Source organism: Osmerus mordax, chromosome 11 (genome assembly GCF_038355195.1).
Source record: "Osmerus mordax isolate fOsmMor3 chromosome 11, fOsmMor3.pri, whole genome shotgun sequence".
Classification (NCBI taxonomy): Eukaryota; Metazoa; Chordata; class Actinopteri; order Osmeriformes; family Osmeridae; genus Osmerus; species Osmerus mordax.
In genome coordinates, this window is record NC_090060.1 from 6,267,219 (window position 1) to 6,295,066 (window position 27,848).

Genomic DNA, 27,848 nt, shown 5'->3' on the forward strand with positions numbered 1-27,848 from the left:
AAATATATTTTCCAATGTTTTTTTTCCTCCATGAACAACAGATAAAAATCACTGAGAGAAATAACAACAAATGCTGATACTAAATTGAAACATTGACACTACATTGTGATCTAAAACAACAGCTACATATTTAGACAAATACAGTGCATAGTGTTATACATACATACACGTTCCTGTACACATTTAGGTGCTGAGAAAGAGAAAAGGCTGTCTGTTCCAGCATGTAAACTAGGTCAGAAGGTAAAGTATCAACAATGACAGGGAATATTCTACTTGCTGAAACAGATGTCATTCGTTAAAAAAGTGTTTAGTCGAAAGTAGATAATTCTGTACATAGGTCACCAAACAACAACATTAGAAACTGTGAATACAAAGGGAACCATTTTACATTTAGTTCAAAAGTACATTCAGTCCTATTCAAAGCTTCATCCAAACTGGTGACATAGGTCACAAAAAGCAACAAACAGACCAGTCGGTGATTCACAGCATCCTTTCTGCAAATCACATTTCATATTTCCATAATAGAGTAAGTTAACAAACCATAAATTACTAAAGATTTGGACTAAGGATCAATAAAAAACACGAGTGTGTCTTCAAGATCCACTAAAAGGCAGAGATGCAGGAAGGAAGACACGCAAAAACAAACAGAGCAGTTGGCTTCAGTGTTAGGATCCTGCTTGGTGTTCTAACCCTAACCCTGTGTGTTAACACCACCTTTACTCAGTGTAGGTTCTAACCACACCTCCTAGACAACCATATCTGGACAGCAGGAAACGAAACAGCCACCAAATCTGGGCCCTGTCCTGGGTCAGAGGTCTGTGTCTTACCTTGACTTCTGGAGACAAACTGCAAAGGCAAAATTGGTTTATAAAAAGGCAAATATACACGGCTTACAAAGAAAAAAACACAAAACAAATGTCAGCATAGAAGATACCGGAATGTCTATAAGCTATTTAGGATTGTGTTCTTGTTGTGCTTCTTATTGGGTGTGTTGACATTAAAACACAACCATACTGAGTTTAGTGTAACTGTATTTCCATAATGACTTCCATGACTCCTGCCTGTCAGTTTGCATCTCTATGTAACGATCAGACCAGCAGGGTCTCGTTTGGTGTCTGCCATGGCCTGGAGTGACCAGCGGAGGGAGCTGACGACACGAGGCAATTCAGTCACTGTAGAAAGAGGCTGAGTCTCAATTGTTTTTAGAGGCCTCCTCTCCTCCTCTCCTCAAGGTAAGGAGGTCCAGTACAGCGTCCAAATAATAGGTGCAGGTAGAAGCAAAGTGAGGAAACCGTCGACTATTGAGACACACCCTTCATCCTCAACCTAGTAATATTAATCAAAACTGAACACGGCCATGTTTTGACTAGCCTTGGCAATGCTAGGTTTAACTGGACCAAAACAGGGAATGGTAGGCCAAATGATGTTAGGATGATGAGACTAAAAGCAGATTGTCTGAGTTAGGCTGCCACACAGTGGTTGGGCCTGCGGGACATGATGTGGCCTCGGCGACAGATACAGCGGAAGGATCCCTCTGTGTTCACACAGCGTGCGTTCACACACACAGGCCCTGTCTGCTGCGACTCACACTCGTTTACGTCTGGAAGGATGGAGGGATGGATGGATGGAAGGAGAAAGTGAAATCAATTAGTCCCACATATTTGTACAAGTGACAGCCTCATCGGAACCTGCAGTTCCTAGACACAAAGAACTTTGTCACATGAACTATGTGTGCCCCTTACGCCTCCCCATAAATTGAATTTTTCATTATTACATACAGTATATTGTTCATAAGAATGTCTACATCACATAGGATAAGTATACACTTTTTACAGGATCCACGATAGACCACTAGGAAGCTGTGAAAGGGGGGGAGTCCAATGTACCTCTTCTTATACAAGTGTCAGGTAACCCTGACCTGACCCCCTGGGCGTACCTGTGCAGGTCATGGAGGTCATGTCCAGCCGGTAGCCCTCGTAGCAGTCGCAGGTGAAGCCCTCGGCCACCCGGATGCACCTGCCGTTCTCACAGCCCCGCACGATGCCACAGTCCTCGCTGCTCAGCCCCGCGTACGGCTCGTAGTGCCCTGCGTGGGGGGGGGGGGGGGGGGGGGTCGGAGAGGGGGGGTGGTTGGCAAAGGAGGAGGAGGAAGAAGGGGGAGGAGGTTTGTGTTTTCTTAATTTACCATTCTTGGGAGGATTCCTGGTTCCCACAGGAGTGGTTAACAAAGTCACACGTACGGTACAGTGTGAACATCCCAAAGGACTGATGGATGGTCCTCTGGAAGAGGAGAACTTACTCTCATAGGCCCTGCGAGGCCCCTCCCCCCCCGGACGCCTCTCGGAGAAAGGGGGTCCAGGTCTCCAGGGCTCCTCCTCCTCCTCGTCCTCGTAGCGTGGGCCCCCGGGGAGGGGGGCCAGGCTGAGGGGCAGGCCCTCGGGGATGGGGGGGAGGGGGCCGCGCCCCAAAGGCCCGCTCCGACCGAGGGTCGGCCAGGCGGTACGGGGGTCTGGGGGCGGAGTCTGGGGAGCCGTAGTCCCCTCCGTCATAGTAACCCTCGGGTCTGGAGGGAGGGAGGTGGGGGAGGTGGACAGAGAAAAAGTTAAGGCTGTCTCTTACAGGTAGGCTTAGGCCAGGGCTAGGTGTGAGTTGTCTCTCAGAGGCAGGGTTAGGGTTAAGGGTTAGGGTTGTCTCTTACAGGTAGGCTGGCCGTCTGAAGGGCCCCTCGGGGCCGCTGTAGGAGTCGTATGACCCAGGAGGCCTCTCTCTGAAGCCTACTCCACCGCCCCCTGGTGGGGAGTAGTCGTCATAGTCCGGCCCAGGGGGCAGGAAGTCCGGTCTTCCAGGGAGGGGCTCTGGGAAGGTGTCCGGGCCGTAAGGGTAGCCCCCTCCTGGTCCCAGCCTCGGCCCCAGCCCCGGTCCTGGCCCCAGTCTCGGTCCTAAGTCGGGGCCGTAGCGGTCAGGAAAGGGGGGGGCAAAGGGTGGGGGCCTCAACATGTTGCACAGGCCCTCGAAGTCCTCTGGAGGTGGGGGAAAGGGGGGTGGGGGCAGGCAAGAAGAATAAGCACCAATCAATTTTCATGAAAAACATTTTCTAATCGAACACAATGGCAGCATTGTTGATTGGACAGGAATGTATTTTATCGATTGAGAGTCTGAGCTTGTGGTTTGTATTGATGTGTGTGTGACTGTGCATACATGCAAATGTGTGTGTGTGTATGAGTGTGTGCACGTGTTCATATGTGTGTGTGTCCATGTGTGTGTGAGAGAGACAGGACCCCCACCAGAGTCTCTAGCGGGGCAGAGGGCACACTGCAGACCCCAGCCCTCCCCGTACAGACAGCAGCACTCGGTGAAGGTCACCTGACCCCCCAGCAGGGGGCTCTGACACACCAGGTCTGCTGTCACGTGCTGCCAACAGAACGACAGGTTCTCATCTGGAGGGAGGGGGAGGGAGGGAGGGAGGGAGGGGGGAGGGGGGAGGGAGGGAGGGAGGGAGGGGGAGGGAGGGAGCGAGGGAGGGAGGGGGAGGGAGGGAGCGAGAGAGTCAAAGAGAAATCGATGTTAAACATGAGAAGAAGTGTGAGTGTCTGGGTGATTGTGGGTGCGTGCGTGCGTGTGCAAGCGTGTGTGTGTTATTACCGACAGTCAGGCCGGTGGTGTTGACACAGTTGCGCTGTGAGTCGTCCAACACCAGGGGGGGCTCACAGGTACAGAAGTAGGAGCCCACCGTGTTCACACAGATCCCTCCTGGACAGCTCTCCTCCTCCTCACACTCATTAGTATCTACAGGGAGGGGGGAGGGGGGAGGGAGGGAGGGAGGGGGGAGGGAGGGGGGAGGGAGGGAGGGAGGGAGGGAGGGAGGGAGGGAGGGAGGGAGGGGGGGAGGGAGGGAGGGAGGGAGGGAGGGAGGGAGGGAGGGAGGGAGGGAGGGAGGGAGGGAGGGAGGGGGGGAGGGAGGGGAGTGAGAGTGAGAGTGAGAGTGAAGTAGAAATAAATGACACAGAAAAAAAGGGTGACACATCAAATTTACACTCGGGAAGAAAATCGTCGTTCCAGCTTCCTAAACCCTTCTGTGACGAGAGATCCGTGAGGAGCACGGTCCCTTGCCCCACCTGCCTACACCCCACCCCCAACCCCCCCCCCCTGCGTCAGTAGAGACCAGGTGTCACTGACCTACACACTCCAGCAGGGTGGTGTCGTAGAAGTAGCCACTGGGGCAGTAGCAGGAGTACCCCGGGATGTTGTTCACACACACCCCGCTCTTGCACACCTCCGGGTGGAACAGCTTACACTCGTCAACGTCTGGAAGAGAGCCCCAGCATCGTAGATTGTGAGTTTGTGTGTGTGTGTGAACTTGTGTTAGTGTGTGAACATGTGTGTGTGTGTGTTACCTCTGTAGCTGAAAGCCCCAGGTCCAGTTGTCAAGTACCCCTGTCCACTGGGGCACAGCGACAAGTGCTCCGCTGCACAGAACAAAGACAACAAGTTAGAATGTTCGCAGTCTAGCCTCCAGCCTTGTGTGTGTATAAGAAACAGCATTCAGGTCAAGCGTGTGTGTTGATGTGTGTTTGCACATGATTGTGTGTTTGTATGTATACTGTATACTGCATGTGTACATGTTTTACATGTGTGTGTGTGTGTTCTCCATACCAGTGCCCAGCGGAGGGCAGGGGTGGAACTGGCAGCCCAGGCCCCAGCCCTGTCCCAGGGTGCAGCAGCACTCCTGCTGGGTGGTGTTGAGGCTCAGCCGGCTGCAGGAGCCCTCGTCTGCCACGTTGTAGTAACACTCCCTGACCTCCCCCGGCCGCGGGGGCGCTAGTGAGCCCGCCTCCACCCCTCGTCCAGGCTGGCGGGGCAGGGAGGCGGACGAGGAGGACGAGGAGGATGAGGAGCCGGTAAACGTGGGTCGTCCTGTGAGAGAGCAGAAGAGGGGAAGAAGGTGAGGAGGTGGAGTGTGTCTGATTGTAGTGTCCACTATTGAGCAGTAGGGGGCAGCAACACGCAGAGTTTTCTGTCAAGCCACCTGTTAAAGCACAGGAAATACATGAAGGATATCGATGCTAACATAACTGCTTGGGAATGGGAGACATTAACATGTTTCATATGAGAAAATACGATTGACCTGCATTGTAATGAGTAATGAATTCATTTCCAGAATCGTGACTACAGGTGAGGTAGGATGATACCTGGGAGGGGCCTGGTGACACATTGGCCTGACCGCGTGTCAAACTCCGCCCCCTCCGGACACTCGCACATGAAGGAGCCGTCCACGTTCTCGCAGCGAGCCGCGCCACACACCCCCTGCATGGTCTCACACTCGTCCTCATCTGAGGGGAGAGAGGGGGCGGGGGTAGAGGAGAGCGCTTGAGAGAGTGATAAGTAGCGGGTATGTGTGTCTGTGTTTGCGTGTAGGCGTGTGTGTGTCTACGAGCATGTCCAGTTTGTGTGTTGGTGTTTGAGCATGTGTGTGTGTGTGTGTGAGGGAGGGAGCATGTGTGTGTGTGTGTGTGTGTGTGAGGGAGCATGTGTGTGTGTGAGGGAGGGAGCATGTGTGTGTGTGTGTGTGTGTGAGGGAGGGAGCATGTGTGGGAGACAAACCCAAGCAGGCCTTCCCATCGCTGCTGGAGGTGTAGCCTCGGTCACACACACACTGGAAGGTTCCAATCAGGTTCTGGCAGAAGGCATGCTCCCCACACACTGTCTCATTAGCACACTCGTTTATATCTGAGAGAGAGAGGTATAGGTAGAGTGAGAGAGAGGTAGAGGTAGAGTGAGAGAGAGGTAGAGTGAGAGAGAGGTAGAGGGAGAGAGGTAGATGGAGAGAGGGAGGGAGAGAGAGAGGGAGAGGGAGAGAGAGAGGGAGAGGGGGAGAGGGAGGTTATATAACAGGAGAGAGGATAGGAGAGTATAGAAGAGGCGGGTAGAGAGAAGAGGATAGGAGATGATAAGATACTGTATGTCTCTGTGTATGTTAGTATGTACGATATATGTGTGTTTGTCCTTGTGTATATTAAGAGTCTGTGTGTATGTATATCTGTTTGTGTATATGTGTGTGTATGTGTATATGTGTGTGTATGTGTATATCTGTGTGTGTGTGTGTGTGTGTGTGTGTGTGTGTGTGTGTGTATATATATATATATATATATATATATATATATATATATATGTGTGTGTGTGTGTGCTGTACAGATGTCTCTCCTGGCAGGACTGCACTGCTGTCTCAAGCATCTGATCTCCTCCCGCCTCACATCAATCAAACTCAGCTGCCATGACGACAGTGATGTGCCCCCCCCCCCCCCATTTTGAGTCTCACATCTGTGTTCCACCTGCCTGACACTCACAACCATGGGCCTAGCAGTCCACTGTGCTGCATGTTAGCATTGCACACAGCAAAGCAGTCAAACTCAGACAGAAGCCAATCCCATCCAGCGAAGACTGCATTCTAGTTAACAGTTTAATTAGATACTAGTGTCTATTGTTTATAATTGGGTGGGTATGCCTTGGTTGGGGTGGGGGGAGGGGGGTGGAGGTGGGGGGAGACCAAGGGGGGACAGGAAGTGATGCGGAGACTCACCGACACACTCGCCGGTGCGTGTGGCATGGTACCCGGGCTCACAGGATGTCACGCAGCGGTACGAGCCAATGGTGTTGTCACATCGCTGTGAGCCACACACTGCGCCGCCCGAGTCCACACACTCATCCACGTCTGAGGATAAACACACACACACACAGGTCAGCTGTGTATTCAGTAGGAGAAAACACTTGGCTTGGCACTATATTAAGGGAGTGCTGAGCTGACACATGCAGACAATATTCATCCTGTGTGTGTGTGAGTGTGTGTGAGTGTGTGTGTGTGCTGCGTGCTGGCGTACCCAGGCAGGCGTTGCTCTCTGGGCTGGTGGTGAAGCCAGCTTGGCAGCGGCACAGGAAGGAGCCCTCGGTGTTGACACAGCGGCCGTCCTGGCACACGTCTGGCCTGGCACACTCGTCCACATCTGACCACGCACATCAACATCCCGCTACATCAGCACAGCACGGCAGAACTACACCCCCGCTCCCAATGTGTAAGTGTGTCCCTGCTTCAAGCTGAACTCAGCTGGATAGCCTGTTAGCATTCTCTTGTATCCATTTGTGTGTGTGTGAGTCATTATCTTCTATATGTATGTATTTATGTATGTATGTATGCATGTATGTGTGTGTGTGTGTGTCATTTCTTGTACACCTGTGTGTGTGTGTGTGATGATCTTGTCTGTGTGTGTGTGTCTGAGCCCGTCCTCACCCTGGCAGGTGGTGCTGTTAGCGGAGGTGGTGTAACCCTGGGCACACACACAGCTGTAGGAGCCCAGCGCGTTCACACACTCGCCCTGTGGGAAGCAGAAGGAGCCCTCCAGACACTCGTTGATGTCTGCGGAGAGACAGACACAGCATGCTGGGTTACAGTGTGTGTGTGGGAAGCAGGGAACGCTGATCTCCACTTCCAAGCCACTGGTGTGTGTGTGTTTGGGTGTGTGTTTAGATGTTTGTGAAGTAATGACTGCTGATCTGTAGTTACAAGCCACTGATGTGTATGAGTGCATGCAGGTGTGTGTGTGTGTGTGTGCATGCAGGTGTGTGTGTGTGTGAGTGCATGCAGGTGTGTGAGTGTGTGTGCATGCAGGTGTGTGTGTGACCTCGGCAGTGTCGTCCCAGGCCGGTGGTCCTGTACCCCGGCTGGCAGTCGCAGCGGTACGATCCGTCCGTGTTCACACACACCCTGTCCGAAGAGCACGCCTGGGCCTGCTCACACTCATCTACATCTGGGGACAGAACACAGGAACGTGTGTGTTTGTCAGGGTAGGTGTGTGTGCGCGTGTGTTTGTGTGCGTGTGAGGGTGTATGTGTGTGTGGTGGGAAGGAGGGGTCTGTAAACACTGCATTCCTGCCTTGTGATGAAAGGCAGGGTTGGAGAGGGCAGATGACTCTGCACGGGAGGGGAGGAAGGGGGGAGGAGGGGAGGGCAGGGAGGAGAGGAGGAGAGCAGGGGAGAGAAGAGCAGGGGGGAGGGAGGAGGAGAAGGGGGAGACATTCAGCTAGGGGAGGGAGGGGGGCAGGGGGGCTGGGAGGCAGATGTGGCGGAGGTGGGTGGACGAGAATGCCGGGGGGGGGGGGGGGGGGGGGATCTGGATGCTCTTTGATGACTCTGATTGAAGTAAGTATTCTAAAGGGGAGATGATAATTGTAACCAAACATGCTGTTGAAGGCTGGGGCTGGTCCTGCTACATATGGGGGCCAGACGGCCAGTGCCATCTGCTCAGACAGGGGGAGGAAGACAGGAGGGGGGAGGGTAGCTGGGCAGAAGTAGAGGAGAGGGGGAGGGAGGGAGTGGAGAGAGGGCGATGGAGAGGTGAGGAAAGTGCAGGGAGACAGAGATGGACACGATGGAAGACGGTGGGATGGAGTGAAGGAAGGGAGATCGACCGGGGGAGAGGAGGGAGAGGGGGAGAGAAAGAACATACACAAGAGGGAGGGAGGGAAGGCAGGAGGAGAAAGAGGGGGAGGGAAGGCAGGAGGAGAAAGAGGGGGAGGGAAGGCAGGAGGAGAAAGAGGGGAAGGGAGGGAAGGCAGGAGGAGAAAGAGGGGGAGGGAGGGAAGGCAGGAGGAGAAAGAAGGGGAGGGAAGGCAGGAGGAGAAAGAAGGGGAGGGAAGGCAGGAGGAGAAAGAAGGGGAGGGAAGGCAGGAGGAGAAAGAGGGGAAGGGAGGGAAGGCAGGAGGAGAAAGAGGGGGAGGGAGGGAAGGCAGGAGGAGAAAGAAGGGGAGGGAAGGCAGGAGGAGAAAGAGGGGAAGGGAGGGAAGGCAGGAGGAGAAAGAGGGGAAGGGAGGGAAGGCAGGAGGAGAAAGAGGGGGAGGGAGTCGTGTGTAGAAAAGCAGATTCAGGTATCTGCTGTTCAGATGTCCCTCCAGGCTTACCTGAGCACACCCCAGCCCTCACACTGTGTCCAGCCCTGCAGGGGACACACCTGTACGAGCCCCACGAGTTCACACACTCCTGCCCCGGGCACTGGGACGGCTCAGCACACTCATCTATGTCTGCACCAGAGAGAGGGGAGAGAGGGATGTTAGAGAGGGGTAGGATGAGGGGAGAGAGGGATTTTAGAGAGGGATGTTAGAGAGGGGTGGGATGAGGGGAGAGAGGGATGTTAGAGAGGGATGGGATGAGGGGAGAGAGGGATGTTAGAGAGGGATGGGATGAGGGGAGAGAGAGGGGAGAGAGGGATGTTAGAGAGGGATGGGATGAGGGGAGAGAGAGGGGAGAGATGGATGGGATGAGGAGAGAGAGAGGGGAGAGAGGGATGGGATGCAAGATGGAATGAGGAACCAAAGATGGGAAAAGGGGCATGGGATGAGGAGAGAGAGAAGGAAGAGAGGAGGTGGGATGGGATGAGCGATGGGATGAGGGATGTGTTTGGTGTTTCGATACCCGTGCAGTTGGTGTCTTGCAGTATGAAGCCTGTCCGACACACACACTTGAAGCTGCCAGGTGTGTTCTCACAGCGGCCGTTAGTGCAGGGCTTCTGTCCACACTCATCAACATCTGCACAAAACTGATATTTTATTGTTGCTACATCCAAAAAACACAATCAAACCACCATGTAACACAGAGAAGACCGATATCGTTATAGTCACGAAGGAACGCTTTATTATGGTTCAGTAAATGTAACCACACAGAGGCACCCTTGAGCAGGTCTCCATCAGTGGCGTGTGGAAAGACACTGTGAAGCAGCGCTCCTCCTCACCTGAACACTGTCCGTCGGTGAGCTGGAAGCCAGACTTACAGGCCACACACGTGAAGGAACCCTGAGAGTTAACGCACTCCTGGCCCGGACACCGCAGGGCGGTCCCACATTCATCCACGTCTAGGATCAAAAACAAACCAGACAACATTAGCCGACCAGAACATGGTAGAAAACAACCATTTCCTTTTCAATACTAGTCATTGTATTTGGACTCCATTGTCTTCGAGCTTGATGACGTCGTGAGGTAGCTCCTACCCTCGCAGGTGTTGTCTTGCAGGCTGTAGCCAGTCTGACACACGCACGTGTAGCTCCCTGGGAGGTTCTCACAGCGACCGTTGGCACACGGAGAGGGAGTCTGGGAACACTCATCTACGTCTGGTGGAAATACAGATCGAGGAACATCCAACAAATTAGGATTTGGTGCAAGCACAACAGTTTGGATAATATTGTGTTGGATTCATGGAGCTATACGGTTAATGTACAGTATTTTGTCGGTGACAGAGAACTGCATATGTATACTCAGGGTAGTGTTTTAAATGAAAGTCTGAAATTCTATGTGGCGTACCTCAAGCTTCCTCCTTCGCCCCCTGAGCAATTATTTATTTACAGTTTTGTCCCTTGAGGAGAGGACAGAACAACAGCCGAGGCTGCAGGCTCACCTGTGCACTGTCTGTGTGTGAGCTGGAAGCCAGGCTTGCAGGACACACACCTGTACGAGCCCTGAGAGTTGATGCAGGTCTGTCCTGGGCACTGGGACGGCTCCAGGCACTCATCCACATCTGTGGAAGGAACGACACACAGCAGGGAGACAGAGATACACAAGGAAAGTGAGAAAGATGTTACATGCAAATTGAATTTTAATGTATTAAATAGGAGCTTAATACGTTTCCCAAATATACATATTTTCTACACAATTGGAAGTGTCCTTAACATGTGCTGGTTGTAAGTATTTTTTCCTTTCTACTTTATAAGTATACTTTAAATACGTAGAATATATTTTTAGCTTGGTGGATGCATGTTGTGATTCTTCAGTCTTACCTGTGCAGGTGTTCCCCTGCAGTTTGTACCCGGTCCGACACACACACTTAAAACTCCCAGGTGTGTTCTCACAGCGGCCGTTGGCACAGGGGCTCTGACGACACTCGTCTATATCTGTACAAGCGTAGCAAAGACATATATAAAGAAGATTCATGCAAAGAAACATGATTACACATCCATTTCATACAACATAGTCACTGTATTGATTCATTTGATTCTTTGTATTCATGAATATTCATGATGAACAACAATATGACAGATGTACTCTGTGTGTCCACACCTGAACATTGCCCGTTGAGCAGGCCAAAGCCTGGCTGGCAGGACAAACACCTGTAGGAGCCTGCAGAGTTAACACACTCCTGACCTGGACACCTGAGAGGATCCTCACACTCATCCACATCTAGGAGGGAGAGAGAGAGAGAGAGATAGAGAGAGAGAGAAGAGATAGAGAGAGAGAGAGGGAGAGAGAGAGACAGAGAGAGAGAGAGAGAGAGAGAGAGAGAGAGAGAGAGAGAGAGAGAGAGATAGAGAGAGAGAGAAGAGATAGAGAGAGAGAGAGGGAGAGAGAGAGACAGAGAGAGAGAGAGAGAGAGAGAGAGAGAGAGAGAGAGAGAGAGAGAGAGAGAGAGAGAGAGAGAGAGAGAGAGAGAGAGAGAGAGAGAGAGAGAGAGAGAGAGAGAGAGAGAGAGAGAGAGAGAGAGAGAGAGAGGCAGAGAGAGAGACGGGGAAAGAAAGAGGGGGGAGAGTGGGAGACAAAGAAAGAATGACATTAGCTATGTTATACACATATGCACCGCACACGACCATAATGCCGGTGTAATGGTAACCACTCCTACCACACAGTTCTTACCTGTGCAGGTGTTCCCCTGCAGTTTGTAACCGGTCCGACACACACACTTAAAACTCCCAGGTGTGTTCTCACAGCGGCCGTTGGCACATGGGCTCTGACGACACTCGTCTATATCTGTGACAGACAACACATCCTGTCAGAAAACGTACATATTTGAGGTTTTGTTTTGAAGTAAAGGGGAGGGCATGGACATGTGGTCAGAGCTCTTGACCACGAACCAGTGGATGGGTTCTTACTCTGATTGGGTAAGATGGGTTCTTACCCAATCAAGAAGCCTGGTTCATTGGTTAAGGGTGTGTGAGGAGGTATGTGTGTCCACACCTGAACATTGCCCGTTGAGCAGGCCAAAGCCTGGCTGGCAGGACAAACACCTGTAGGAGCCTGCAGAGTTAACACACTCCTGACCTGGACACCTGAGAGGATCCTCACACTCATCCACATCTAGGAGGGAGGGAGGGAGGGAGGGAGAGAGAGAGAGAGAGAGAGAGACGGCAGAGAGAGAGAGAGAGAGAGAGAGAGAGAGAGAGAGGGAGAGAGAGAGATAGGGTGTGTGAGAGAGAGATGAATCTACACAGTTTGCTAGTCTGTTCCGTAGTTGGTTGGATCAGGGAGGTTGTCTCACCTGTGCAGGCATTGCCCTCCAGCTTGTATCCCGGGCGACACACACACTTGAAGCTCCCAGGTGTGTTGTCACAGCGACCGTTGGGGCAGGGGCTAGGAGCCTGCTGACATTCATCCACGTCTGGGGGACAAGAACACAGTCTCATGTCTCATCCTGCATGTCTGTCATTGTATCCATGAATACGGAATCATAAGACAAAGTGGCAAACTTAACATAACGCTTGGTATTTATAACAGTTTTCCATACCTTCGCAGGTATGTGTGTGCATCTGTATGCGTGTCTGCGTGTGTTCGCATGTGTATGGGCATGTGTGTATGTGTGTGTGTGTGTGTACTCACCACTACAGCTAGTGCCCTGTGGATCAGAGTTGTACCCTGTGGGACAGATGCACCTGTAGCTCCCCTCAGTGTTCTGGCACCTTCCACCTCCACAGGGAGGGGGGGATCTCCTGCACTCGTCTACGTCTGGGAGAGAGAGAAAGAATATTTACAGGATGAAACAGTGGAGTTTCTTTCGTTAGTTACTATTTTCAGTAGGACTTATTAAACCTAGGAGTGTTGGGAAACCACGCTGTCAAACGGACTATTGTAAATGCTTGGTTAGATGTGAGAGTGACCCTGGTTGGATCCCCTGTGGGCCTCACCGTGGCAGTACGTCTGCAGGGCAGAGGGCTGGTAACCCTCATCACAAACACAGATGTGTCTTCCTCCAGGCTGGTCCACACAACGACCGCGCCCACACACCTGAGGCCTGGTCTCACACACACCCCGCACTGGGGCACACACAAACACAGACACACACACACAGACAGACATACACCAGTGCACACACACACCACACCACACACACACACACACACAGAGAAAACAACACATTAAGCTCTTCCCACAGTTCACAAATGTACAGTCTGTGGGTGGAATGTTTTCATGTGTACGTACTGGAATTGTTGGTTCATGCGTCTTCATGTGTGTCTTGTGTGTGTGAGTATCAGGTCTTCAGACTAAGCTGCCCTCTGTGTTGCTATGGAGAGCAGCAGTAACACATACAGCTAGCATCCCTAATGCCTGGCACAGCCTCCTCCGAGGCCAGCTGCTCACATATTTCTCACAACCCTATCAGGGCGGTTTCGAGGGGAGAGGGCAAAGCCGCCCTGTTATTAAACAAACTCAAAGCTCCGCGCAGTGAGAAGTGTTAAATTCCAGGTTCCAGTCTAAATCTGGCAACCGCTTGAAATGATAGAAGCTGGATGGCCGTCCAGCTCCGCCCCCACGAGCACACAGGCAGCATGAGGACTGGCAGGCCGATGCAGAGCGCTTTGCCCGGTTTAAACCAGCTGCAGGACAGGAAGTACAGACTTGGCTTTGTACTGTGGTCTCTACCCATCTGGCTGCATCTTAGATGGAGAGAGAGAGCGAGGAAGTTAGAGAGAGAGGTAGTGAGAGAAAGATTGAGAGAGAGGAAAAGATAAACAGAAAAGTAGAGGGAAGAAGAGAGAACCTTTCTTTATCTTCCACGCCATGTCACCCTGTCAGGGAAGGATTTAATGTTGTGTGTGTGTGTGTGTGTGTGTGTGTGAGAGAGAGAAAAGGAGGAGACAGAGGAGTTGAGGTGTGTGTGTTAACCTCAGTGACGGCCACAGTAATACAGCTAGAGATAGAGACAGGAGAGAGACAGAGAAAGAGTTCACAGAAAAAGTAAGACAGGGAGAAAGTAAGCAAGAGAGACAGAGGGAGAGAAAGATGGAGTCATGAGAAGAGACCGTGCCAGAAGAACCATCTGACACCTTTGAAGATGGAGATCAAAACCCTGTAAAACTCAACCGCCATTTACCCCCAATTTCTCAGACCTCATTATACCGTTCCGTTTGACCTGTGACCTTTGGCTGCCATTTCCTGTCACATTAAAGAGAGGCTGATCTAACGCAGGGAGAACAATGCTCCATCTGAGCACTGCTGCTGAGAGAGTGTTGACATTGATTACACTGAAGGCCTTTGTTCCCAGACAGGTGTGTGGAGGCTGGGTCCAGGGAGCTCTGTCAGACTGGGGCCGCTAGTCGGCAGTGGAAGTCACCAGAAGGGAAAACTGACATCAGCTTTTGTATTTTCATGTTGGAATATCCAAGTGGTGGTTTCTTTTGAGTTTAGGACTACTTGAAAGTTCAAACTACTAGTTTGGACTTGCGTACTTGGTAGTTCAGACTTGGCAAGTTTGAGTCTTTGAAACCCTCTGTCACATTGCTTGTAAAAAAGGCTGAATAAATACAATTTGATTTGGTTATTGTTAGTTTAAGTGTAGCTGGCTTGGGTATGTCTGGTTGGGGTGTGGGTAATGATTTAGTGTTTGGTTGAGGTGTACCTGGCCTAGGTACGTCTGGTCTTTGTGTGACAGGAGAAACAGGTCGCCGGTCCCCTGAAGGACGGTGGGTCTGGGTGGGAGGACGAGCTGAAACACCAACATGGATCAAGAAGTTAGAGGTCTGAAGTTGAACCACATACTGCAGGGCTGTGCAAACCTGTATTGTAAACCGGAGCCAAATTCCTTGTATGTGTACATACTTGGCCAATAAAGCTGATTCGGACTCACCTGTTACTCTGGCAGGTCTGGCTGTGGAGGAGGAGGCAGGGAGTGGAGGCTTGCTCGGGGTCAGAGAGCCTCTGCTGACGGGCTGCTGGGGCTGGAGCAGGCTGGTCCTGGAGGGTTGCTGAGGCCTGGTTGGAGGAGAGGGTAACCCACTGCTGGATGGTTGTGCAGGGCTGGTTTCTAGGAGGAGAGAACCGCCATTACCAGGCTTGATCTGGGTGGGCTGGGACCCTGTGCCGGCTGGAGCCTGGGGCCTAGTTTGCAGGGGGGGAAGACCTCTGCTAGATGGCTGCAGAGGCCGCAGTGGAGTGGTCTGTGAGCCTGTGCTGGATGGATGTTGGGGCCTGGTTGGTGTGGAAGCTGAACCACTACCGGTTGGGTGTTGTGTTCTGGTAGAGCCAGAGCTGACAGGCTGGTTGGAGCCGGTACTTGCAGGCTGTAATGGCCTAGCCTGGCCACCACTTGCAGGCTGGTTGGAGCCGGTACTTGCAGGCTGTAACGGCCTAGCCTGGCCAACACTTGCAGGCTGGTTGGAGCCGGTACTTGCAGGCTGTTGTGTCCTACTCTGGCCGCCACTTGCAGGTTGTTGCGCCCTGGTGTGGCCACCACTTGCATGCTGGTTGGAGCCGGTACTTGCAGGCTGTAATGGCCTAGCCTGGCCACCACTTGCAGGTTGCTGCGGGGTGGCAGAGCCCCCTCCAGAGGGCACCACAGGGGGCCCTCCTGTGCCGTGCTGCTCTGCCACGCGCTGGTTGAACTGGATGGCCGAGGCAGAGTAGTGGTAGCCCGGTCCCGCTGGACAGATCTCTTTGAAACCCACTACGGGGGGACGGGGGGGGACCACAGAGGAGGACACTGGGGTCAGAGGTTGACTTATAAGATGACACAGCACATAAGGTGTAGCATATATGATATTGTATTTAGTTGTTGTATTTACTTAATTGCTCAAAGCACCAGAACTAGCACCAAACCAAGGGTCACTGGAGCCCATGGTTGTAAAGTTCTAACACACCAAGCACTTCTCCCTGGACAGACTAAGCGTTATGAGAACATTAGCTTCAGACCTGATCCAAAGTAGGGGCAGCGTTCACAGTCCTGGCCCCAGGCCTTGCCCACGCGGCTGCAGCAGCAGATCTGCTTGGTGATGTTCTTCAGGATGTGCAGGGAGCAAGAACCAGGGCCCCGGCCAGAATCCAACACGCGGTAGCACTGATCCTTCACCTCCGAGATCACGTTCTGGGCTGGGTGGAGGGTGGGGGTAGGGGGAGCGGAGGGGTCAGGGGTTCAGGAGACAGATAGGAGGGTGGGGAAGAAGAGGGAACAGAGTGAATACAGCAGGAATCCAGAGAATGAGAGTGTCAGAGCGGGCAGACGGAGGTGCACAGCAACAAGTCATGAAGGCGGGACAAGCAGGGAAGACAACGGTCCCAGCATGCAGCAGACCCAAACACATGCTCAGGCTGCACCACATTCTGCAGACACAGATCATGGAGACATGGTCCACTGTAATCCACAATGCTCTCACAACAACCAGCCAGGGGGATGTACTTACCCTTGAAGATCGCTGAGAGTTTAAAGGGATAGTTATACCTACATATTGTCGTAACTTATTATTACTTCATAATATTGTTGCAACCAATAACTCTCCAACATTGACAGAATATTAGAGGCGGAGAACAGCTTAGAGAGAGAGAGAGAGAGAGAGAGAGAGAGAGAGAGACAAACCCCCATGAACCTTTCAGGAACACATGATTTAAAAAGGCCCGTTTAGACTCAACGATGCACAAAACAGACAGGCGGACACACACGCACACACATACACACACAATGCTTCCAAAACAATCCAGACAGCATTAGAGTGAGGATCCTGCGGGGATCTAGAGCCAAGGCCCGGACGAAAGACAGCCAGCAGACGTCTGAGAGACCCACAGAGAGAAGCAGCAAGCGACCCCGTCTCTGAAGAGACGCCCACGCAACCCCATCACGTCTCCAGCCCGGAGAGGAAGAGAGGAGGACAGCTGCAGACCAAAACCAGCATCACACCAGCATCCACAAGCACAGTCCAGGTCAATGCCGGTTAGAATAAGCAGGTCAGAGGGTTTCGTTCGGAGACCTCGGCCTGGCATTATTCCTGTTTCATTCCACATGGAGGGCAAGGATGAGGGGGGTGTTTCAGCAGCCAGCCCAGAGGCGCCCCACCACCCCTTCCATCACCCCTTCCACTGCCCCTCCTCAGAGGTACTTACAGATGCAGATGCTGTGCAAGGCGTCCAGAATGAACCCCGTCTTGCAGACACAACTGTGGCTGCCCCTAGTGTTGACACAGTTCCCGTTCTCACAGAAGCCCGGCTGCAAACACTCATTCACATCTAAACATCGCCAGAGGGAGACACCAAGGGTCATGTCCGCGCTGTGAAGTACACTCTCCATGAACCACAACTCATTTATAGGTCTTATCCACTCTACATTTTCTAGCTTTTATACAGGCCTTCTTAACCTGATTGACAAAGTCACATCCAATACTTCTACCAATCCACACTACATGAGGACATTATCCCTTTCTAGATCACATTCTGACTAGATACTACTCCATAAAACCCATCCACATTAGACTCAAATCTCTACGTATTTACATGAACCCTAAACATAATGTTTGGCAAAATACTGGACAGAGTACTACAACCAGAGAAATGCAACTCTTTAGAAGTCTGGAGAGAGGGAGAAGTGATGCAACAGTCTGTTGTTGTTACTTCTCTCTCTGGTAAACTTCTCCCCAGTCTGGTTACACAACTCCAGTCTCTCTGGCCAGGCCCTGACTGCATTGGCTAAGAGAAGCCTGGAGCCGTGGATGCTCTCCCAGGCTAACAATCCACAACAGTGTGACTTGTCAGCTTGACATGTCCGCTTGACGTGAAGTGGTTTGCACTTATTTTGGCGTGTCATAGATCTGAGGTACAATTTTGAAGATTCTGTACTGACATGAGAAAAAAAAAGATCAGCTCCTTTGATTCCCGATCCCCAGATTTGATTCATCTTTTATACATATTCTTTTGTTGAATTAAATCCTTGAGCGTTAGGTTGAACCAAATTGCCACCTGATATAGCTAATCCAACTCTTTGCTAGACAGTAGGTTTTCCAGACTCCTGAAGTATTTTCTCATGTGAGTGCTATCCCATCTGTCTGACCTGGTCAGGGTGATTAATAAGCTGGTCTGATAGCATTAGCATACCACAGTGCTACCACAGATAACAACCTGTGACCCGCTTTGCAATGCTACTTTGCTACCGTGACATTCAGTATCACCAGCTCAATAAAATGAGCATGCTACATTAGCCTTTGGCTATAGTCCTACAGCCCTGGCACTCATGTTCTGCCAGTGGTTTTAGTATTTGCTTTCATTCTTTACCCAACACTTATGTGATAGATACCTGGGGGAATACTGAAAAAAAAAATATCTTCTTCAGAAGCTGATGCTTAATGAAATGTTTGTGTCACTATGTGGTAGATAGCTAGCTGATCGGACTGGGGTTACAGCTAGCTATTCCATTTGCTAACATGGACTTGTGTAACTCACCAACACACTTAGTGCCATTGATCCTCTCAAACCCTGTTGGACAGCTGTTATTCACCCAACTTCCTAAAAACAAATACAATTATTAATATATAATAGAAATTATTGCAATTTGATCATATCATCGATGAGGAATATAATCAAGCAAGCATACCTGTCAGAATATCATCAAGTCTGTGCACTCCTAACAACAATTCATGCTTCTTCACTAAGATCCTGTCAAACCATACATCTAAGCTTTATATGGAGTACATTAAACAGTCCAGGGAGACATTTCTCTTCTCAACCTCCCCATTGTCTCGGAGAGGAGAGGCTTTAACCATAGGCCCCTTCTGGGTGAAAGGATTCTGTTCCAACAAAGTGGTTAGGAGAGGAGAAAGGTTTCTGTGTTTCAAAAGTCTCTGATCAGCCTCCAGAGTTCTGGACAAGCGCTATTTTCTTTGTAACCAGAATACCCCGAAAGTGTAGAACCCTCCTTCACTGCAACGAGAGTTAGATAGCGCTTCAAGGGTTCAAAAAACGACACATTCTTTCCGAATATCTTCATGAATCTGTTTATCAACAGCTCCAATAAGGCTACAGTGTGTTTTCTGTCTTTCTTTCCAAACCTCATTCTGATGGAGCTATAGCCTACAAAACGAGTCTGATTAATGAAGCTCATTCCTTTCATACATGTTCTAGATACAACTTTGAACAATGTGTGTATTTAGTCATTTGTTTTTCCATGTAGAGCATGTAGTGTGTCGTAATCGAAGGCAAACTTCCTCTGTTAGAATGCTGCATGTCTGCCCAGCAATAGCCAACCGTTTCCAAACAGGACTGGCATGCAGGCCTGTTTGCATTCATGTTACAATGGGTATATGGGTGATAAAAGGGGTTTTAAAAAGAACATTAGCTCACTGATCTCACTTTTCAACACACTGTTGATACACTCTTGGAAGCAAGCTTATGAACTAATACGGCCAAAACATACATTCCTGTCCTGTTAGTCATGGCTGGAGTGTAACACACGGGCAACATTATCTACGCCAACCAGCAATGATGAGGTCATATTACAGTCCTCCAGATTATGAATTCTGACTGAACTTGGTTATGTGGCGGGATGTTTTGTAAGGAAATCCACTGCTTCCTCGAGGCTCTATGTCTGTCCAGAAACATAGTGAAGAAATAGCATAAAACTACTCTGTTTGTGAATGAATATTTTCTTCCTCAAAAAGGCCAAAGATGTACATGTTCAAACGCATTACCGTTTGAACAACAACTACAGCAGAACCTGGGAAACCAAGAAAATTGGGGACAGGCGATAATGTGTACTGTATGTGTGTGCGTGCGTGTGTGTTTGGTTTACCTGCGTTAGGGGGACAGAGAACACACTCGTTGATACCCCAGGCCTTGCCTAGCCCCCGACAGCAGCTGTCTTGGCTCCTGAGTCCAGGGAGGGGGGAGCTGCACTGAAATGGGGGAGGAGAGAAACGCAAACATCTTAACACACATTCCTACATGAAATCAGAAAAAGCAACGGAATAACATGAAATCTTGGAATTGCAGAGGCAGAATAGAATCAGTCCAATCCTATAGATAGCTATTCCTGAAAGGGACCTGCCCTGCAGGGTCTCTCACCTGTCCATTGCGGACCTCTCTGAAGCAGTACTTGAACCCAGAAGCTTCTGTGTAGGTTCCCTCTCCCCTCAGGGTTTGGGCTTGGACCTTAGGAGGCTGGGACTGGACCTTGGCAGACTGGACCCGAGATGGCGGCTCCGCCTCGGACCTCTCTCCCTGCACAACGCTGGTTCTCGACCCCGAGTTTCCGGAAGACCAGGTGACGGTCTCTGAGTTCTCCCTGCCATTGGGGCCGTAGCCCACCTTCAAGACCTGGTGTATCTTCACTGAGGCCTCGGCAGGGTGCTGAACACGCACCTTTACCATGGATGAGCCGGACACAGGAGCTGTGGAGGGGTTAGCATAGCATGTCGGAGCGTTAGAAATCACAGTTAAAAATCGGATTGATGTTAGCGTCTAGCGCGTTCGTAAGTAGATTCATGTTTGACTGGCTGTTACTGTGCTAGACCCCTTAACTGGAACACAAAACTGGAACGCAAAAATACAATTCTTGTTGGGAAAGCTCATTAATAAGTAAGTGAAGTGAGATTTCCAGCCTTGTCTCTAAGAACATTTGATCAGGAAAAGAGGGGATATTGTGCTATGCAGTTTCCTTGATTATTCATGGCCGTCATCCCTGGTCAAGAGACCTGAGGGAACCATTGGCAAGTTTCTGTTCCACAGAGAAACTACAGCAGTCAGCCTGAGTCATGTCTATCCTGCTCCACTGTTTATGTTTAGAGACGGATAAGAGAGGAGAGATAATCAGTTAGTGTTGCATTGCAGCTCATTGGCTACAGGCCTCTGGGTGGTACTATAGGTTTCATAGCACTGTATTCTGCGGAGCTGTGTGCATGTGTGTGTGCGTGTGTGTGTGCATGTGTGTGTGCGTGTGTGGTGGAACATCAGGGAGGGCAAGAACGGGTCAGAGAATGTCACAGAACTGTCTACACTTTGCAGTCATCCAGAACGTGACCCATAGGAGACAGTGTGTGTGTGTGTCTCTGTGTGTCTCTCTGTGTGTGTTGCATTTGTAAGCTCAGCCCAGTAGAGCAGAACACCAAAATGTTACTGACTCACAGTTTTTCAGTATGTTTTATAAGTCTGGAAACAGTATAAAGGTGAAAGGTTTAGTTTAACCCTGGTGTAGTGTTTGGGTCTGTGGGACCATTTGTAATGTTTACTAAAATAAATTATACATTTAATTTTCAACCTAAGACTTACTGGCCTTGGCTCATTTCTGGGAAGGACATGTAATAGAACACATTTTCATTCAGTGCACAACATGTAAACATTATGTATGTATTTCGGGTCCATTAGACAATCACATTATTCGATAAATTACTTCAGTACAATGTAAGAAATGTTACTTTTTCCCCGCAAACTCTACCCCAGTCAGGTACAAATGGACCAGTGAACTTTGGATGAGTAATACTAATATGAACACCACACCAGGGTTAAAGGCTTTTTTGTGTTGTAATGTTGCTGTCGATTTTACTAGACTCTGTAGCTTATCTCCTCACAGACACTGTGTCAATCCCAGAGGTTAGACAAACAGAGGCCAGCCCGGAGAGGGAACACAGACTTCTGGACTCTAACAGAACCGACTAACACAGTGCCTGTACTCATTAACCAGCACATCTAGTTCCCAGGGGGGTCACACACACACACACACACACACGCACACACACACACACACACAGACACTCACAAACACACGCACACATGCTAACAAAGACACACGCTAACAAAGACACGCACAACACAGAAGTATTCATGGATTTATTTATTGCTTGTCTACCCTCAATGTGAAATTTACAAGGTTCTTTTTTAAGAGCCTTCACCTAGCCTAATTAGACTCGCCTGGCTGCCTGACATGTAATGACCCCCTTGTCTGTCCTGGGTCCTGGCAATCGGAGCCAGAGGTGCACTTTGTCTGCCTGTTTTGACTATTCAAAAAGCCCAGCATTATGGTGACGTAAGGAGGTGCGCACATGAAACAGACGCAGTAAAGTTCGAAGAAGTCGAAAACAGCATTTCTCCATGAGAGAGCTGGGACAGGGGGAAGTGACCTCATTATGACCTCATCGCGTTCCGCAGGTCCCACGGTGTCCTGGAACGAGACTGTGATTGATGTCCATCAAACTGCCCTTGTGATGCTAAATGTTTGAGGTTGTCATGGGGAGAGCAGAGGCCCCTTGTCTATGTCAACAAGTCTTGGCCTCCCAGGGGAGAAAGCCCCCGCCAAGAGGTGGGTGACTACCGGGGGTGTGTGTGGACCGCACCCAAAGTTGGATTCAAGAGGCAGACAATGTGCTTGACAGACAGGAGCCAAGTCCACAATACCTTTATACTGAAGAGTATTGCGTAAGCCCTCTCCACATCCTCTCCTCCTCCCCTCAAGAGCATAATCAACTCTGATATTTCATTTGTTAGTGTGAGCTCGGCATGCTGTTTTGATTTCAACTGTCATTACCCCCCCCCAACCCCAACCCACCCCCCCAGAGAGAACACCGCCCACAGTGATGTCATCGGGCCTTTATAGACCGTAGATAAACACAAACGAGGATGAGGTCATTGCGTTGCCGCGGTTACCGCGGGATGGATGACCCCATCATAATGTAATATACTCTAGCATGAAGAATCATCCTTAGCTGAAAGGACCGCAGCAGAAGAGGCTTTACATTTTGGTGAGTGAAAGTGGGAAGGTAGCTACTGAAGACTAATAGTTTCCATGCACACATCCTCCTTCTCTCCAGGAAGGGCTGTCAGCTGGGATGCGTTTTTGTTGTTGTTGCTTTTCATAACGCAAGCATGCAATTATATTTTGGACGGAGATAAAAAAAAAGAAGCTGTTTCAGTTCATGAGTTCCCTCCCCTCCCCATTGTCCAATCACCTCCCACCCCAGTCCTAATCCAACCCAATCCACCCCCTCTCCCTTTGCTTCACCCCTCCAAAGCCCCTCCCACCTCACCTCCAGACTGGCTCTGGCTCCTGGTCAGGTTCTGCCCGATTGGATGGCTGCCAAGGGGGAGGATGTACTCCGACTGGGTCAGAAACTCCCCATTGGACAGCACGGCGGGGCTGGACGGCGGCTTCTCAATGTCATTGGTTGAGGAGGAGGAAGTGATGGGGATGTGACAGAACTTGCCGGTGAAGGTGGGCGGGCACAGACAGCGGTCCTTCTGGATGCACACGCCCCCGTTCTTGCACAGCATCGGACACAAGACTGGAGGAGAGAGAAGGACGCGAGAGGGATTAGAGTCGGGAACATGACTGGAAGAGAGAGAAGAGAGGAGAGTAGGATGAGTGTATGCCTACAGATCTGAAGAAAAAAAGGGTAGAGAAGAAAGAGATGAGCGTAGAAGAATGAAGGAGAGAGAGGGATGAGTCACTCACCGGGACGACACATTCGCGGTCTATAATTCACACTGTGAAACACAACAATTAGACTCTTCAATCTCACTGAGTCTCAGTGTTCGTCGACAGGCTTTCTCTCGGTCTCCATCTCTCTGCCTCTCTCTTTCTGCCTTTCTCCCTCTCTCTGTCCCTCTCTTCTTCTCGCTGTCACCCTCCCTCCCCCCTCTCTCTCTCTCGCTCTCTGTTGCTCTCCCTCCCTCTCTGTAAAACCTCTTGGATCGTCCACCTGGTCGAGGGGACAGGCAGACAGACTGGGAGGGAGGGAGGCCCAGCCAAACAACACACTGATCCATCATCTTTATGCCGTCCTGTTGCTCCCAGAGGAACTCGATAGGTTTACCATCTGAACACCTGGCCTCGTCCACAGGGCCTGTGTAGCCTGTCGCCCGGGGTTACAGGACAGCTCTCTGGGGCAGAGTTCTGGTTCATCAGAGCTGTAATGATGCATGCTGGAAAGGACTGGACTGTACGCTACTCTATAGGACTCTCCTGAACAACCATCTACTGTAAAGTACTGTACAGGAGTCTGGTGTTCAGAACTGTACACTGCAGTACTACTACTGTGAAAGACAGTACTGTACTGTACTGTATCCTGTACTTTCCAGGAAGCTAATGTTCAGGACTCTACTATACAGGACTCTACTGTACATGAGTCTGGTGTTCAGGACTGTACTGTATAACACTCTCCTGTAGTCCTAGGGGGTTTCCCATAGCTCAGCAGCCAGGCATCCACCCATTGTGTTGGAGGCAAGGGCCAGGGAGAAGGTTGGTGTTGTTTTTAACCTCAGACAGGAAGAGGAACATTAGCCAGACTGGCTCCAGCACCGATACCTGCTTTATCTGGGCACTCAGAGACGTCGGGGGGGGGGATGTGTGTGTGTGTGTCCTAAGAGAGAAATGTGTGTGTGTGTGTGTGTGTGGAAGTGTTTGTTCCCTACTGTGACGTAACTGTGGCGATAAGGTGAACAAGATAACCTATGGACACAGAGATGGAAAGACATATGGAGAGAGGGAGAGAAAGAAAGAGGGAGAATCTATAAACGGAGAATGAAAAATAGAAAGAGATAGAGAGAATGTGCAGGTGTCTCTAACGTCAACTAGCCTCGTCAGCTCTGCTGTTGAGATGTAGAGTACAGCTGTCCAACTTTCCAGTTGACCATCTCCATTACATCCCTGAAAATACTAGGTTTGAGCTTTAGAGGCTAAGACAGTTGCAACAAAGTCAGGATCAAAACTCAGGTCAGAGCCAGGCAGTACCCCCAGGCATGTCCTGGTTCTGGTGTGTGTGTGGAGAGAGGAGATGGCTGTTATTCTGCCAAAGTTCTACTGGTGCCAGATTAAGATCCTTGGATCACATATGACCACATCATTACTCAACTGTTCTGGGCATGTGAGTGTGTGTGTGTGTATGTATGTGTTTGTGTGTGAGAGTGTGTGTGTCTGTGTCTGTGTGTGCTTAACAGATGACAACATTAGACCTTTAAGCAAAGAGCAATAAAGGACATCAGTATTTGTGAGTGTTTGTATGTGTGTTCAGGAGGCATGTTTAGAAGCAAATTAAAGCCACATGCTGTTTAGCTACAGTCTCCCTATCACTTCCTGTCTCTCTCCCTACCTCCTCTGTCCTCTCAGGCAGTTAGTATCTCAGCAATCTGCCTATTAGAGGTCGCGACCAGAACCCATAACCATGCTGGGGACTAGGACTTATAACAATGCTGGGGACTAGAACCCTGAGGACTAGAACCTATAACCATGCTGGAGAGTAGAAGCAATAACCATGCTGGGGACTAGAACTTATAACCATCCTGGGGACTAGAACCAATAACCATGCTGGGGAGTAGAACCCTGGGGAACCCTAGTGAGTTCCAACGCAGCTAAAAAACAACATTTCAAAGTGTCTCATAAGTTGAAAGAGGCCAGATCAGGATGGTCTGTTCCTGAGGCCCTTGGTTAAGCCTGTTGAGTTTGACTTTGAAGAGTGAGGTACACAAGGAGATATGCCTGGACCTGTCAGCCAACCATCTGCTGCTCAGACAGTTCTAACACGTCTGGGAGACAGGACATTGGCTGGCCAGGTCACATGTCCAAACAGAGCACTCACACACATACATAATTTTCCCTTTGTAACAATTTCGTCTTCTGCCCTGTGGACACTTCGAGGACACAACGAACCATTGTTCACAGTTTCCCCACTTGGCAAGTACTTGATAAGTAGCCAGGGATAGGTGTATGTGTGTGTGTGTGAGAGAGAGCAGTGTGTTTACTTCACAATGGGGGCCTAATGATCTTCTCAATATCTGAATGTTTAGAGAGGAGAGGCGTACATGGGGAGGACAAATCAAGAGAGAAGTGATGGTTGGGGGGGTTGTTGGGGGGCGACACGTGGTCGTGATTAGAATCAGAGTTACCGGCCGTGTCCATCCATAAGTTCCATAGGTTACACAACAACTAGCTCCACCCCTCTGGACTGCCCTCCCAACTCTCTCAGCTGTCAGGAATCCTGAAGGCCATGTGTGGGCCGAGGAACGCAGGCTCGATCAAAGGCTCTCCAGATCATCGTCGTCGTCAACAAGAGGTATTAGGGACAGGAAGTGGATGCCATTAGCAGCAATGGGTCAGAGGTCACATGATGTTGTTAAAGGGAGTACTTACAGGTAATTTCAGTCAGCATATGTGACCTGGATTAATTTAGAGAGAGATTACAGCAATATGGAGACCTGGTTAGTATACACAGGCCGCTCTGAGGGCATGGAGGATAAAGAGTTTGAGAGAGGAAGGCAGAGATAAAGAGACAGTGAAAACGAGAGTAAGAGAGAGAGGTAGACAGACTGAGAAAGAGAGAAAGAGAGAGAAAGAAAGAGAGGCAGACCTAGTAGTCCATGATCTACCATAACCTCTTTCTCTGTGTCTGGCCCTCTGTGTGGAGGGAGTTCATGATCTACTGTGACTCCTGTCTGCACCTGCAACCAGATGATGGATGGATGGCTGCTTTTGGAGCTCTGTCCCTCTCTCTCTCTCTCTCTCTCTCTCTCTGTCTGTCTCTCAATTTCACTCTGTTCCTCTTAATCTTCCTCCTTCACACTCTTTTCTCCCCCAGCCCTTTACCCCCTCTATCTGAATAATGGGCCGTTTTAGGCGAGGGGATCCCCAGAGGATTTACTAGTGCTGTTTTACTGTAATGTGAGGGTGTCTCAATAAAGAGTATAAAAGTCTACATTTCTGTCCCCATCTCTCTCCCCTATTGTGAATACAATCAGTATACAGTACATGTTGTCGCTGTAGCTCCTACTAAATAACTTGGTACTGTATGCTGTTTCTATGGCGATACAGACCCTATCCCAAGAATCTTTTAGGGTGCACACAGGTGGTAGAAATTCCTCAGCTTGTGGACAAGCATGAAAGAACGTCTGGACCCTTGTGTGTTTGGTCAGACATTCTTCAAGGTTATGGGGCCAAGACAATTTGTCTGTTTCTGGCAACTACACACGCTGCCATGCACGTGCGCACACACACACAGGTAAATGTATGCTCAGCTCTACACGGCAGCTGGGTGTGAATACCTGCAAAGCATGCCAACATGCAGCTAACTCTCTCTCTCTCACTCTCTCTCACTCTCACTCTCTCTCTCTCTCTCTCACACACTCACACACACACACACACACACACACCATCCCCTCAACGTACCACTTCCTCTACTGACTGAAATACCCCTCACCTCTGACCCTGAAACATACACACACCTCTAACCTACAGTTTCCAATTCAAAAAAGGTTAAACACATGTTTATAGAGACAGAGTGTGGAAAGAGAGAGAGAGATGAAGAGGAGAGAGAGCCAGAGAGAGGAGATAAAGATAGTGAGAGGAAGGGAAATCTAGGGATGAAGAGGAGAGAGAGGCAGCGAGAGAGTGAGAGAGAGGGGGTGGCAGAAAGAGAGAGAGAGACAGAAGAAGAGCCAGACCCGAGCCAGAGAGAGAAAGCGCTCCCAGTCCGTACCAGACATCCCAGCGGTGCGGGTGAGAGGGAAGGTACTCACAGACTCTGAAGCCGGCCCCTGAGTGGCTTCCTGTGGCGTCGCCCGGCAGCTCGCTGTTGTACAGCGTGGTCACGTTCCCACGCTCGCAGAAGTTGGTGCAGCGACCCTGGCTGCAGCGCACCTTGCACACGGTCGGCGTGAAGAGCACCTTGATGCGCTCCGCTCTTCCTCCTCCTCGTGGCTGGTGGTGGACAGGGGCCTGTCCGCCGGCTGGAGACAGGGAGAGGACGGAGAGGGAGAGCAGAGCTAGGAGCCGGAGCGGCGGCATGGTGGAGTGTGTGTGTGTGTGAGTGTGTGTGAGGGTCCGTTAGATCAGACTCATCCCGCGGAGGAGACACGCACACAGATCCGTCGCT

General features: G+C 50.4%; 1 protein-coding gene across 1 annotated transcript; it reads right to left on the bottom strand.

Moving 5' to 3' along the window:
* LOC136951454 (latent-transforming growth factor beta-binding protein 4) lies at nucleotides 1–27,848 on the bottom strand. Its single transcript, XM_067245850.1, is given in 35 exon segments — nucleotides 1–1,600; nucleotides 1,937–2,086; nucleotides 2,300–2,429; nucleotides 2,431–2,563; nucleotides 2,699–3,020; nucleotides 3,285–3,437; nucleotides 3,643–3,786; nucleotides 4,177–4,305; nucleotides 4,395–4,466; nucleotides 4,654–4,914; nucleotides 5,190–5,330; nucleotides 5,602–5,727; nucleotides 6,578–6,709; nucleotides 6,876–6,998; nucleotides 7,283–7,408; nucleotides 7,674–7,799; nucleotides 8,950–9,069; nucleotides 9,461–9,574; nucleotides 9,777–9,896; nucleotides 10,032–10,151; nucleotides 10,436–10,555; nucleotides 10,815–10,928; nucleotides 11,095–11,214; nucleotides 11,665–11,778; nucleotides 11,986–12,105; nucleotides 12,287–12,406; nucleotides 12,625–12,750; nucleotides 12,930–13,058; nucleotides 14,642–14,728; nucleotides 14,870–15,685; nucleotides 15,931–16,107; nucleotides 19,787–19,889; nucleotides 20,059–20,384; nucleotides 23,013–23,267; nucleotides 27,493–27,848. Coding segments are annotated over 35 exon segments (5,877 nt in total). The 5' UTR covers nucleotides 27,761–27,848; the 3' UTR covers nucleotides 1–1,460.